Source organism: Cynocephalus volans, chromosome 9 (genome assembly GCF_027409185.1).
Source record: "Cynocephalus volans isolate mCynVol1 chromosome 9, mCynVol1.pri, whole genome shotgun sequence".
Classification (NCBI taxonomy): Eukaryota; Metazoa; Chordata; class Mammalia; order Dermoptera; family Cynocephalidae; genus Cynocephalus; species Cynocephalus volans.
In genome coordinates, this window is record NC_084468.1 from 34839054 (window position 1) to 34854826 (window position 15773).

At 34.5% G+C, this 15773-nt stretch overlaps 1 protein-coding gene across 3 annotated transcripts in view; it reads left to right on the plus strand.

Moving 5' to 3' along the window:
• KLHL5 (kelch like family member 5) overlaps positions 1-15773 on the plus strand; it is a 64058-nt gene that overhangs the window by 16934 nt on the left and 31351 nt on the right. For 2 of the 3 annotated variants that reach the window (XM_063107979.1, XM_063107978.1), the window contains exon 2: positions 15164-15346. In XM_063107979.1, coding sequence (XP_062964049.1) covers positions 15204-15346 — 143 coding nt within the window. In that variant the 5' untranslated portion in view covers positions 15164-15203. Of the gene's footprint in view, positions 1-812; positions 1211-15163; positions 15347-15773 lie in introns of those variants that run through there. The other variant, XM_063107980.1, reaches the window with a different exon arrangement.

Genomic DNA, 15773 nt, shown 5'->3' on the forward strand with positions numbered 1-15773 from the left:
GTACTGTTGTATTTTGATCCTTTGTAGTTTTGACTTTTTCTTCTTATTCTCATTATTCTTTGTTCAAATGAAATCTTACCCAGGATCTTACTATTTAATTTGATACACTTCTTCTCTGAAGGAGAAGATAGAGGTGGAAGGCAACAATTTGTACTCCTACCTTTGTACTCCTCCTTCCTCTTCACCTCCCATCCAAAGAGTACAACTTGAAAAATAACTCATCTAACTAAAAAATGCTTTTTAATAAACTTGTTTTGTGATATTTCCTTTAGGAATTTAGTTTAAAAATAGAAACATTTTAGTTTTAAAGTGATATTTAAGTGTAAAAGAAAATGCTTTGGAGTACATTTCTTGTTTCAGCAATAAAAGAGTTAATATACTCTGCAGTAGAGAGTGAGATACTGCAAGGGGATAGTGCTTTCTGTCTCTGTCATTTGTAGTTTAAGAAAAGGGGGTGGTGTTCCGCATTGAAAGGACTTTAATGAATGCTGTCAGTGTTTGTGAGAGCCTAATGGTCAGTATGGGAAAAGAGAGCAGGGAAAGTCGTCTCACTGCTTCAGGATAGGTGGATGAGAGTTTGCTCTGATTGAACGGAATGTTCCACCGTGTTTCATCTTTATTCATTATCCTTTGTTCTTTATAATCTTATATATTGGCATAATAGTAAATGTAGATAGATAGATATATATACAAATGTGATTTATTTTCCTTTAAATCTGTTTGTTGTGTACAGCAGGGCATATACTTCTCTTGTCTTGGTTGGATGCACAAATCTGTGTGCAGTGCTTTTTGCCCGTTGCCTAGACGATCACTTGGTTTCTCTGAGGATGTCTGGTTCTCGTAAAGAGTTTGATGTGAAACAGATTTTGAAAATCAGATGGAGGTGGTTTGGCCATCAAGCATCGTCTCCTAATTCTACAGTTGACAGCCAGCAGGGAGAATTTTGGAATCGAGGACAGACTGGAGCAAACGGTGGGAGAAAGTTTTTAGATCCATGTAGCCTACAATTGCCTTTGGCTTCATTTGGTTACCGAAGGTCCAGCCAACTGGATTTTCAGGATTCACCTTCTTGGCCAATGGCATCCACCTCTGAAGTCCCTGCATTTGAGTTTACAACAGAAGATTGTGGCAGTGCACACTGGCTGAATAGACCAGAAGTGGATGATGGCACTAGTGAAGAAGAAAATGAATCTGATTCCAGTTCATGCAGGTTGATTATTTTCTTACTGTTAGAAATGGGGTGTGGGGATTAATTCTCTATAATGTTTTAAAATAATTTAGTATTTATTATTTAAAATCTGACATTATGTATGTGCATCTGCATACAGGCACATGTAATATTTTGGTTTAAACATGGGATACTTTTGCTAAGATTTTTTAAAATGTTCTCGTATTCTGTAAAATTATAAAGATAACAAATAGCATTCATTTTGAAATATCTTGTGTTCTTTATATAGATCTGGTTCTGCTTTGAAAATAATATATAGTAGCAATTTTATGCATCATTGCCTTACAGTTTTCATTTACCTTCTACATTCATGCAAAACTATAGAAGACATATCTATAGTACAAAATTTTATGTGACAGTTTACAACAGAGCCATTTTTTTAATTTAATGAAAATGAAAGGTTTTACAAAGAGATACACATTGTAGTTGCCAGTTTTTTTTTTACATCATCATAGTTGTCAATAATATTTTTCTTATGGTTATTTCCCTTTGTCCTGACTATGTTGCAGCTCTTCAGACTAATACAGAGAATACTAAATAACATGTCTCTTTCTAAGAGGACAGCTACTAATTCCTGTTACCTTCATTTTCACTGAAATTTGTGCTATTTAGGGAAATGAAGGATATTCCTTCAGGAGAGTTTAAGGGAACATAAAGGGGGTAGATGTGGTCAACTGGTAAAAAGGGAGCAAGAAGAAGGGGAAATGAGTTAGAAGAAAGAAAGAAAAAAATTGATGATTTCATAATGACTTTATCCATCTTCAGCCTTGGAATATGGCTTTATCTTTGAAATGGATTTTCTCATTAAATCAGTTTAAATTACTATAACGTATTATGTAACAAGTTAGATCTTGGAAGTCATCTTTCAGATTCATCTTCACTCAAAAATATTTCTAAATATTCAAAGGCACAAATAGTTTACCATTTGTCTAGTGTGATTACTGTATTCATTTTCTTTTAAAATTTCTTTGCAGATTTTGATAACACTTGTAATTTGTGAGTTGGTTATTATTTATGTAGGCATCATAAGGGATTGAGATAAAATAAGTTCATATATTCAACTATCTCCTACTTGGAGATATTTACCACCTTCTCCTCTTCTAACCTTCAGAACATGGAATTCTGAACTGTGGTATTGGAATGATAAAAAATATAGACCAGTCATCTGTAATCATTTGTGTAATGGAGAGAAGGGAATATCTTTACGTAGGTTCATACTCATAGGTAAATTAAGTAAACATTTTTAAAATTTGTTCAGGACTTGTCCTTATCTTAAAGGAATAGGAACCACTAAATTTTTTAAAATGGAGATCAATTGAGCTGATGTCTTTTGATTGTTTTGTATTTATATTAGAGACTTGTTGCCATAAAGAGAATAATTTATATAATAAGAGCTTCATGGTTTATTGTTTTTGTGAGAAACCAAAGAGTAATCATTGCTCCATTTGAAAATCAATACAACATATCAAGAATATTTTAACAAAATTAGAAAAAACAAAGCATTCATTCATTTACCAGAATTACGAACATTTACCATTTATAAAACTTATAATGTGAGTATAAAGTTTATATACACACATTGATCGCTATAATTTACTTCATTATTACAAAGGTAGTTTGCATAGCTGAAGATTGCTGAAAGTATATCTGTTCTTTAGTTTGCATACTGAAATATGATTTTGGTGGGATATTCATTATGAAAGAAAAAATCCTTTTTTGACAGAGATGGCTATGTTCATTCTTCAAGAATACAAAAGTGACTTTTAGTTATAGGAGATACAAAAATAAAATAATTTAAAAGAATCTAAAGTAAATAGTTGTTTTTAAAATGTTAATCAACAAGATTGATCAAAGTAAGATGGGAGTAGACAGTTCACATCTTCAGTGACCAAACTATTCCTAAAATATTATTTCAAAAATAAAATGTACTTGAAAGAAAATATCTGATTTTTAGATATGAGGAGAAATATGTCAAAGCAATTTAATTTTCGTGATGGTTTGAAATTTCAGTCTTGACATCTTATTGCAAAAAAAGGAAAAAACAAACATTGTAGATTTTAGAAATTTTTGTGTGTGTATACTTTTGCTTCTCCATTTTTTTCTAAATGAAATATATCTGATTTTTACATCTTCCTGCAATCCTCTGGCTCTGAGTCTTTGGCCCTTGTCGTAGGATACATTTATTTGCCCTCAGCCTTTTTGATTAAGTGAGCAGTCAGACTTCTCTAAGTGGTTGCCCTTCTGCTGTAAACAAATCAAAGCTTATCACTGTTAATGTCAAAAGAAGCTACACTGACATTCATCAAATTTTTGTGTATAACTTGGGAACTATTCTTTTTCTTATATAATATTTGCAAATAATGAAATATATAGTAAACATTTTGAGCCTGTTATAGATATCTTAAAATATTAACACAATGGGGAAATACATATGGTATACTAATTTCATATTTAAACAGGCAATATTTACATAGATCTCAGAACTTAAACTGAAATTTTGAGTTATTAGAAAAAGGGGAAGACAGCTGAGTGGTTTTCCATACTCTGAATCACAATACCCACAGAGGATCTGGACAATTTAAAGCAGGAGTTAGAGGCATCATACATTGGTAATATATTTTATCAGTTGCATTCCAGCTAGGAGAAATGTCTGCCTGAGCCTTAGACTTCTGGTAATTTCCACTGCCATCCATCTAAGTGATTTAAAAGTTTCTCACATTTTGGACCGGCCCCGTGGCTCACTCAGGAGAGTGCAGCGCTGTAGCGCCAAGGCCACGGGTTTGGATCCTATTATATAGGGATGGCTGGTGCGCTCACTGGCTGAGCATGGTGCAGAACATACCGTGCCAAGGGTTGCAATCCCCTTACCAGTCAAAAAATAAAATAAAATAAATAAAAGCTTCTTACATTTTAACTTGGATCTTGGGTCTGTAGCCTATTCACCTTTTTTACCATTGTAGCCATTACTAAGACATTACATCATCTAAGCCATTACTTTGGTATTAAAATGCAAACTATGTTTTCTTACACCATGAGGAATTTTAGACCCTAAGTGACAGGGTTGTCACCTTTTATGTGAGCAATAGGTTCCTAAGACCTTAATTCAAGATAAATTCTTACCAGGACTAGCAAGGTTTATATGGTGGCCCATTATATGACCATAGTATAATCACAGTTTATACTTCACTTGATATACTCACTTTGAAATTATGTAATTTTTGACATTTTTAACTGGGGGAATTTCATTATTTCAAATTTTGTTTACGAAGCTAGAGCTTAATTTTTTATACATTGGGCAATTTTTTAGTCAGTTTGCATAAATGCTACTGCAATTTACAAATATTCAAAATGAATCATTAGCTTATGCTCATCGGTGCTTCCTAACTCTGAGGCAGTGTTCTAAGCACTTTACTATATTAGCTCATTTAGTCTTCACAACAAATTTTTTAGTTAGGCTGCTCCTATTATCAAGCTAACCTAATTCTAATTTTACAGATAAGGCAAATGAGGCATAGAAAAGCTAGGTAACTTGCTCAAGGCCAGTAAGTAAAATAGCTGCATTTTTTAAAAATAAACTTTTTTTTAAAGAATAGTTTCAGATTTACAGGAAAATTGCAAAGATAGTACAGAGAGTTCCTATGTATCCCATACCAAGTTTCCCCTATTATTATATCTTACATTAATATGGTGTATTGGTTACTGTTAACAAACCAGCATTGATACATTATTGCTAACCAAAGTCCAAACTTTATTCAGAGTTCCTTAGTTTCTTACCTAATATCCTTTACCTGTTCCAGGATCCTATCAAAGATACCATAATACATTAAGTTATCATGTCTTCTTAGGTTCCTCTTGGTTGCAGCAGTTTCTCAGTCTTTCCTTGTTTTTGATGACTTTGGCAGTTTGGGGAGTGCTGGTCAGGTGTTGTAGAATGTCTTAATTGGGATTTGTCTGATGTTTTTCTCATGATTAGACTGGGGTTATGGGCTTGGGGAAGGAATACCAGAGATAAAGTGCCATTTTCATTATATCAAGGGTACATACTATTAACCTGACTTATCACTGTTGATATTGACCTTGACCACTTGGAAATAGCTGCATTTTGAATCCAAACAATCACAATGTAGATTTCATGCTCTTAACCAAACACTGTACTGCCTACATACAAGTAGGCAGTTCCCTGTTACTGTTCATTTAATCAGAGTTCAGCTTGGATTAACATATAGCTAATTATCCATTCTAACCTTCAATTTCACCTTCTTTCCCCAGCTAATTCTCTTTGCCTGTTTCTTGAGAATGCCAAGGCTGGCTGGGTTACAAGTATAATCTCTTGACCCAGCCACAACTCTTTACCTATAGTCTTCTCACCCTTTTTACTGGTTGCTTGCTACTCTGTTTCAACTGCAGATACACTGAAGTCTTCTATTTCTTTATCAATTGACTCACTGCTCTTTGACTCATCTTGAAGGCATTTAGGTCCTCCTTCTCCCAACAAGGGGTTATCTTTATAATATCATCTTTCCTCAATGGCTGTCTCCTTTTTCTTGGCCTTCTTTATGTTGTCTCTGGACCTCATTGTTTGATCCAGTCTCTTAATTCTGATTCAGTTTTAAACTAAAATTCTCTACATTTCCAAATGAAAAAACTTTTGTTACCAGAGGTGGCAAAGAAGTTCAAGTATAATGTACTTGTATCTGGGAAGGATAAATTGCATTGTTGCTCTTTACACATGTGCCTCCGTCACATTATGGACTCCCTTTAGAATATGACATAAATTATGTTACCTTTCCCTAGAAAACAGTTGGGGGGGGCGCATAGTAAATATTTTGTATACAGTTCAAGGAGTTCATGGACCCCCCCACCCCCAAAGCCTAGCTGTATGTTGTATCAGTCAAGTTCTTAGCTTTAAGCAAATGAAATTGACATGGTGATTTAAACAGAATAGGAATTTGTTGAAATCATATTAGTTCCCAGAACTGCTGGGAAAGCTGAAGAATCAGCTTAGGAAGAGGATCAGCACTACAATTGTACAGCTGGCCTTTTTAACTCCAGTTTTTTAAAGCAGAAGAACCTGTCTTTATGTCATTTATTACTCACGTTTTATTTTACTTGTATTCCATTTGGAACTGGATTTTGAGTTTTGTAGTTTTTTAGAGTAAGATACATTAGGCATGAAAGTAGTGGCACACACATACACAAGCACACACAATACATAAAAACATAACCATATAATTTGGTCACTTAACTTTAGGAAATATATTGTAGGGCACTGGCTAAAATGATGTAACAAGGAGATTCAGAAACACAATGGTTTAAATAGGATCAAAGGTTATTTCTCTGTCACTGGACAGGTGGGCAAGTGGCCCGTGGCAAATAGGTAGCTCTGTTTCACAAGTCCATTCAGAGACCCAGGTTCCTTCCGTATTGTTTCTCCATCCTGTAGAGTATTATCCTTTCTGCATAGTTTAAGCTTACTCAGTTCTCCATCTACATCCCAGCCTGTGGAAAGGACCAAAGAGATGAAAGGGAGGACATTAAGCAAGTGACACAAGTTGTCTATATCAGTTCTGCTCATATTCCATTGGTGAAAACTTAATCACGTGGCTACAACTAGTTACATGGGAGGCTCAGAAATGTAGTCACTACCTGGGCAACCATATCTCCTACTAAAATTCATTACTATGGTAGAAGTAAAGAATGGATTTGGGGTTATAATCATCACTGCAAGAAGTGAAGACAGCTGAATAGAACTGTTCAGTGTTCTTTTTTTAATGAATCTTTTCCACATTACATAATATATTTTTACCATAGAGCTATCAGAAAATAGAGATAAGCAAAATTGGGAGGAAAAAAAATCAGTAATTACCCAGCTAGCCCAAAATAACAACTTAATTTGGGGAAATGTCTTTCTGGTATATTTTCTATGCATGTATAATAATAACATGTGCTTTAAAAATAAAAATCTCAATATTATTATACATACTGTTTCATAACCTGCTTTTTTACCTAATATAAATTTTAAAATGAGAATGCTTTTGGTTGCAAAAGACAGAAGCCCAAATCAATCTGACTCAAGTGAAAACTAGAAAATTTTGGTTCACATACATAAACAAAAAGTCCAAGGATAGAGCCTACCTTTGGACATGGCTGGATCAAGATAAGTAACACCAGTAATCTATTTTTCTCTCTTTCTAGATTCTGTTTTCCTTTGTGATCCCATTATCTTAGGTAAACTCTCAGTGTGATAGCAAAAAAAGCAAGTTTACTTTTTATCAGCTTAGCAACCTACTAGAAAGAGAGTGACTCTTTTCCAAGAGTGCCAACAAACATCGTGAAATTGAGACTATGATTGGCCTTGTTTGGATCATGTGCCAACCCAAACCAGTCATTGTTGCCAGGAGATAGGATACTCTTATTGGCCAGGCCTCAGTTGCTTGCTTACTTCTGCCCAAGCTATGTGGACGGAGGTGAGGAATATATGGTTTCCCAAAAGGTAAAGATAGGTTCTGTCACCATATGAAGGAATCCTGGATAGGAAAAAACAATTATGTCCACTAAAAAACAGCTTTCCATATTTCCGTTGAATATTCTCGTATATCTTTTTAAATGAATGAACCATTCTTCCATCTATGGATATACCTTTTACTTATTTAACTAATATTCTATTGTTTTGAATTTAGATTGTTTCCAATGTATTTTTTTAGAAAAAACCTGTGATAAATCCTCCCAGTAGCTGGATCTCTGTAAGTATACCATGATTATTTTTTCTGAACAAAGTCCCAAGAGTATGCACATTTTTAGGGTTTTTGTTTGGTATTCCCAAAGTCATTTCGGGAATATTACTACTATTTTAATTCTCACCAGCATTGTATGAGAGTGCCCATGGCCCTTCCCCTTCATACCAGTTATTATTTAAGAAAGTTTGATTCTTATAAACAGCATTTAATTTTTTACCAAGATATTCTGGCCAATGTGCCAGGGGGAAAAAAATCCTTAAATTCCTGAATTAAAATATATTTGTCTTGAGAAGGGAAAGGGGTGAAGATACTCTTTTTCTTTAGCTCTTGTCATTTCTTTTTATATAATTGCCTTGTCCTGTCCTTAGAGGGGACCACTTCCTTAAAGGGGACCACTTCCTTAAAGGGGACAACCTCAACTCCTCTTATTCCTCACCCATCTAAACTCCAATACATATTTCAGATCTCACCTGATACTTGTTGCTTTTCTAAACACTAGCCTATACTGATCTTCCTCTTCTCTTATATTCCAGTAGCAATTATACTCCAATTGGGAATGCACAAGATGATTGACTGGAATAATGGCAAAAATATATATATTAGAATTTCTATTTATATTTTATCTTTTAAATCTCTATTTTGTCTGTATTTTATAAAATAAATAATAATTGTACAATGGTATCTGTATATTGTTTATAAAATAATATCCTATATTTGTGCACATACTTAAAAGTATACTGAAAAGATCAGATCCCCATACTGGCCAGTCACCAAAAAAAAAAAGTAGGGCCACCCCATGGCTCACTTGGGAGAGTGTGGTGCTGATAACGCCAAGGTCATGGGTTCGGATCCCTATATAGGGATGGCCAGTTAGCTCACTTGGGAGAGTGTAGTGCTGACAACACCAAATCAAGTATTAAGATTCCCTTACCGGTCATCTTATAAAATAAAATAAAATAAAAAGTGTGCTGATGAAAAGGGTTTGCATCAAAAAAAATTAGAAACTGTTAGCCTATACTAAGAAATTTGCATTTTTTACTTTATATTTGTGGTTTTGAATATTTGTAAAAGATGCAAAAGATTCATGATGTAGTAATTGCACTTTTGCAAAGGCAAATTCTGAATGCCACAAGCTATGACACAGGTGGCTAGGAGTAGGTCACCTACCTAGGGAGTGAGCCCTACAGACCATTTAGAGTTTCAAAGCAGCTTTCTTCCTACTCAAAATCACATAGTGTAATTCTTATGAATTTTTAGCACTTTTTTTGAAACATTTCTCCATTAAGAAATCCTAGTACAAATTCTGGTGCTAGAAGTAAAGAAATCTAAGTAGTTTATAATAAAAAAGTATATTGGTCATGGTGCGTATTGTGTATGCACATGAGAGCACGTGTGTGAAATCTGGGGAATTACAAGGGTTAGTCAATGTCGCTATTTAATTTTTTCCAATTTATGAAACTTGATTCTTCATATCAAATTCCCTTCACTAAGGAATCATCTCTTTCTTGGCATCCCCCCTGTTTCAAACTGGTACAGTGCTGCATGTTAGGAGTTACTCTGTAAATAGTTGATAACTTGATTCTGTTTGATACTTGCGTCTTTTCTATATTTAGGTATTTTTGTGACTTATAATTTCATTGCCTACTGCAGAGAGAGACATAAGCCAAAAACTAAATGTTTCCCTGTAGCCTGGAAATTTTCAGCAGCATATAGTTCCTTGTGGTGAAAGATTTGAATGATTGGTCACAGCATGGTGCTATAACACCAAGGTCAAAGGTTCAGATCCCCATACCAGCCAGCCTCTCCACTCCAAAAAATTTGAATGACCTCATTCAACTCTTTGCAATATGATTTACCATTTTAGTAATATCATGTAAATAAAACTAAGCAGAGATGTTAGATGTATTTCCTGTATTATCATATAAAAGATCAAGTACAAATCAGAGAGAAATATATTTTAAATGCAGCAGAAATGGTCTATTTCCAGATGTTTGTATTGTGGATTAGGATGTCTACTGGGTTTACTAAATGCCATTTTAAATAGGAAGTATGAAATTTCGTTACAAAAATTGATAATGCTGGGGATCATTTTTTAAAAAGACAACCAACCAATCTTGTATAAAGACAAGAGACAGATTACAAGTCTTCCTGCTGGCCACTGAAAAGCGAGATTCTACTAACAGTAGCTTACCTTGATTGTGGTATTCTATGCTAGAGCTATTCATGCATTAATTTCATTTAATAATTCTCCCATGAGGGATCCCCTAAAATACCACATATTACTTATTCCTGTTTTGCTATTGAAGAAAGTAAGGCTTAGGGAAGTTAAATAATTTATCCACTAGGGAGGGAGGTCAGGGATTAATTGGGTGGGGGACACAGGTTATAATAGCAATTTGTGGTAATGGGCATGCTGCAAGTATTGATCTGGCCATCACATCTTAGGCATGAGTGGTGACAGTCAGCTTTGTACTCCATGAATATTCATAACCAATAATAATAATAATAATGATTTATCCAGAGTGATATATAGTGAGTGACAGAGTGAGAGTTGAACCCAGGTCTGTAGAACTCTGGACCAGAAGTAGAACAGTCTGCATGGATGGAAATGTTCTGTTTCTGCACCATCCAATTTGCTAACTACTAGCTCCATAGGACTATTAAGCATTTTAAATATTACTGGTCCAACTGAAGAACTAAATTATTTTGTTTTATTTAGTTTTAACTAAATTAAAATAGCCCCATGGGACTAGTGGCTAGTATTGGACAACACAGCTCTAGAACGTTCCTAAATTGCTCTTAATCACTTACCAATACTTCTCCAATTCAACCTTCCAAATTAAAACACATGATAGAGAAACGGTAAAGAAGTTTTAACATTGTCAAATACACAGTGCCAGAAAGCAGTTTGATTATCTGGGAATGGGGATGTGATCTCTGTCCCATGGAAACCCAAGAGACTCTTGTTCTCTCATACCTAGCTAAGAAGCAGTCACACAGCTGAGGACTTTGGTCTAAATCCTTAATTCTTTTATTTATTTATTTAAATTTAAAGGTAAACAGCCATACATGGCTAGTGGCTACCTCACTTCGTATCAGATAAGAGAATGTCTATTGAAAATAACACTTTGGGGATATGAATTTTAATTATTTTTGTTGTTGTTATGAATATTCATGAGATACAAAGCTGATTGTCGCCCCCGTGCCTAAGATGTGAAGACCAGAATCATACTGGCAGCATGCCCATTACCACAAATTGTGTTTGTACTCCATGCCCCCCACTCAATTATCCCCAGCCTCCCCCCCCCTCCACTTTGTATCCCGAGGTATGTTCTCTCCCTCTCCAAGTCCAATGCACTACTGTGGTCTTTCTTTCCTTCCTGCTTTCTCACTCAGCTCCCACTTATGAGTGAGTACATGTAGTATTTATCCTTCTGTGCTTTGCTTATTTCACTCAACATGTTTCTCCAGGCTCATCCATGTTATTGCAAATGGGGGAATTTCATTCTTTTTTATAGCAGAGTAGTATTCCATGGTGTATTATATACCACAGTTTCCTTACCCAGTCATCCATCAATGGACATTTAGGTTGGTTCCATGTCTTGGATATTGTAAACGAAGCTGCAGTGAACATGGGAGTGCAGGTATCCCTTCAACATGATGATTTCCATTCCTCTGGGTATATACCCAGAAGTGGGATTGCTAGTTCATATGGAAGATCTATCTGTAGTTGTTTGAGAAACCTCCATACTGTTTTCCATAGTGGTTGTACTAATTTACAGTCGCACAAACAGTGCAGGAGTATTCCCTTCTCTCCACACCCTTGCCAGCATTTATTATTCATCATATTTTTTATTAGAGCCAGTCTAACTGGGGTGAGATAGTGTAAGATCCTTAATTCTAATGTCTTTTTTTCCCTGTTGAATTATCCTCATTCATATTGTACTATCATTCTGTCTTCATACCTTTGATCCTTGCACTCACTGATGCCTTAGTGTAAAGGTAAGCAAGAATTCTCATTCCTTTATGGATGATTTGACCAACTCTGAAAACCTGATTTTGGCTTTGTAACTGACTCCCTTTTTGGCCATGCTTGGTCACCTTGGCCATTTGGGGCCTCAAATTTTCTCACCTGCAATATAAGGGAGTTGAATTAAATAACTGAATAGGTTCCTTCTAGGTGTAAAAAATCTAATTGTTTTAGTGCCTATGGTCCTGTAGTAGTATGGATGTGCAGTAAATTTTTTTTTTATGGTAAATTTTTGTGGTGTTAAAATTGTATATACAAAGTCCCAAATGTCTTCCAAAAAACCACCAAGATTTGCTAGAAAGCTTTGCAGCTCTTCAACTCTGTTGAGCAGCTCTGTTCCTTCCTTTTTCATGCCCTTTTTGTGAACGATGGCTTCACTTTTCAATAGGCTACAAATCAAAAGCCCACTTGCTCTTCTTTTGATCCTTCACTTGGAGCAGTGGAAATGGTTGCTACTACACCCAGAAATCTCAGTGAATTAATTGTCACATTGAAGTACTGTGTTCATTTATCAAGTGATGGCAGTTAAAGACTTGAAAGCAAATAAAGACATTCAAAATGTTATTTTAGAAGCATAAGTTTTTTGTTAATGTATATGTCTATAAACAATTTTGATATTTCACTTTTATGCTCATTTTGAAAATAACAAGTATTCCATTAAGTTCTACTAGTTTATTTAAAATATTTTATTCAAATAAATTCAGTTTACATATATTTGAAGTAATGTATCTAATTGTGTAAATCAATGTTCTATACTGTAAGTTCACCACATGCTGATTTTTGTACTACATCTATCTATTGACCGAAGTGTACACCAGTGGTCTTCAGCCTGTGATATATATTAGGATCACCTGAAGGGCTTTTAAAAAATACGATGTTCAAATCTCACCTCAGTCCTAGTGAATCAGTCTCAGGTCCTGAGCATGGATGCTGAAATGTTCTCCAGATTATCCTGCTTTATTTCAGGGTGTGAACCCAAACACCCTGAAAGTTGTTGACAAGAAAAGAGAGTCTATTTATTAATTGGGCTTACACCAACATCAAAGGTAGCCTGTATTAACTTAGTGATGATAGTATTATAAAGTTCTGTTATTCTTCCAGTATTTAACATTGATTAGCATTGTTATGCTTCATCATTGGATGATGGCAATTCATTCCTCATTCATAATTCAATTCATAATTCAACTAACTCATTGTGTAGTCATTACTGATAATTTAATATGAAGTATAAGAAATATGATACAAAATATAGGAACTCAAAGAAAGAAGTACTTGATTTATCTTATTCTTGAAAGAATTTATGGATTATGAAAATTAGATATTATAATTTTCTCTCATCCTTAGATCACTAATGCTCTTATCTTCATCTGTCAGTACTTTGACAGATAAAACTTCATTTTATTGAAAAATGTTTTAAATCTTCAAAACCATTGGGGTTTTTTTTGCTTATGTTATGCTTTCTCCTAGATTTTAAAATAGTTTCTAATTCTCATTTATATAATTACAAAGTACTCAATACTTGTTTATAAAAAGGATTTTAAATGTGAAGTTGAGTATATTATACTAGATTTTACAAGTCATTACACCAGTAATATTCATAGCATACAACACATCCCTTCTAGATAATATATATTTCACTTCTATTGTCATTATTGATAATTATCCTCCAACAGCATTTTTTTAGTGTTCACGCGAGGGTACTTCAAAAAGTTTATGGGAAAATGGAATTAAAAGATAATACGAATCTTTCCATGAACTTTTTGAAAACCCTTCATATTTGTATGGCACTGAAATTGCATTGGGCTGGTAGGATTTAGGTAGGGATATTTATTAGTCAAGGCACTGCTAACTACTGAAACAGATAAATCTCAGTCCAATGTGTGTGTTCTTGCTTGAGTAACTTTTCATGTATTTTACCTCTTCCCTCATCTAAGTCTGCAGTACTCTCCATTCAACCCACGGATAGGGAAACAAAGTATGGGAAAGCCATACCTGCTCTTAGCCACTTTAGCTAAGGTGAATTTTGTGAGATAACACAGTTCATTTCCATCATAAGATCACACCTATCTGCAAGAGAGGCGGGGAAATGTAGTGTAACTGTATTGCCAGGAGAAAAAGAAAAAGGCTTTTGGTGAAACACAGCAGTCTCTATGACAGCCCTATCTCCACCATGAACAGACTCTGACTCTTGGCAAGGCATTTAATCTCTTTGACTTCAGTTCCCTTTACTTTAAAATTAAGAGATCCACCAACTTTTTTGATGAGGTTATTAGATATTAATATTAAAAAGACTCTCTTAAGATCTGGTGAGGCATGATTCAACAAAGCATTTGTCAGAATCATAATATCCTTAAAAGAAGAGCTGATGAGAAATGAAAGCTAAGTTATGGGACAGTTGGTGTCTTTGCAGTTAAGTGCATAATCAACACATGCTGACTACTTGATTTAAGTGATCCTAGAGAAGAGATCAGGGGGGATGTTGGGGGGTGGGGATTCAGACCTTATCCTCAGTCCTAACCTTTTCACTTTTTCACCAGTAAATCAGATGAAAACATAGAACTCATAATCGGGAAATTTCAAATAATTTTTTAGGCACCTGGATTAGGCCATTAAGTTGCTTTAACCTGTAATATAAGGCTACCTGGACTTTTGAGGACTGGTTAGAGAACCAAAAGAATTATTTATAACACTTTTTATGACAATATATTTTATAAATTAACTGTGGAACATAACCCATTTTTAAGAAAGGATGACTTGGAGTTATGTCTCCAAAATACTTTAATTGCCTTCCTACCTTCAAAGATGAGAATAGAATGATCTCTTACACCCTTAAATATAACATTAGGAGATATAGCCATCAATATGAATATAGCTTGGTTCTTTTTCAGCAGAGACATTGGGTTTATCAGAGAAGAGACCTCAAAAAAAGGCACTACAAAGAATGTGTAGTTACTATTAACTCACAGATGTTACATTCACTCACAGTTACAAGACACACATATACCATCACTGGTCTTAAAAGACAAAAATGATAAGTGACCATACATTAATATTGATAGGTAGTATTGATTTCTTCTCTTACATTTGAATGCTTTGAAAGGACTTAATAGGAAAGATCTTTTTCATGTAATCATGATATTTCAAAATGTATGTTTTCTTTCTTTTCAGGACTTCCAATAGTAGTCAGACATTATCATCCTGCCATACTATGGAGCCATGCTCATCAGATGAATTTTTCCAAGCCCTTAATCATGCTGAGCAAACATTTAAAAAAATGGAAAACTATTTGAGACATAAACAGTTGTGTGATGTAATTTTAGTTGCTGGTGATCGCAGAATTCCAGCTCACAGGTAATTGTTTTCTAAATTGCCATATGTGTGAAATATTTCCTTGATAGTTTAGTTATATCTGTTGAGGTAACTTCAATTGATTATTATGCTTTTGGGAAGGGGTATATTTTATGGAATTTCCACAAAGAAAATAGTGCATATGAAATTATTACACATTAAATGATCCTAAAAGGGTCATTTTCCCTCTGTAGAAGCACAAAAACAAAACACACTGGCCTCAGATAAGTCAATATTGTTTGATGTAGATTTCTATACCAAACTGCTTATTAGTATGAGCAGCTTTCACACTACATTCTGCCTATTAAATACTTTAAATAAACTCAATGAAAATTAGAGCTTGTGGGTATTTAGAAGCAAAAAAGCTGATGGAAGGGAGTAGCAAAAAGTCTTAAGAGTTTTAAAATAACCATATCTATCTCAGCTTCTG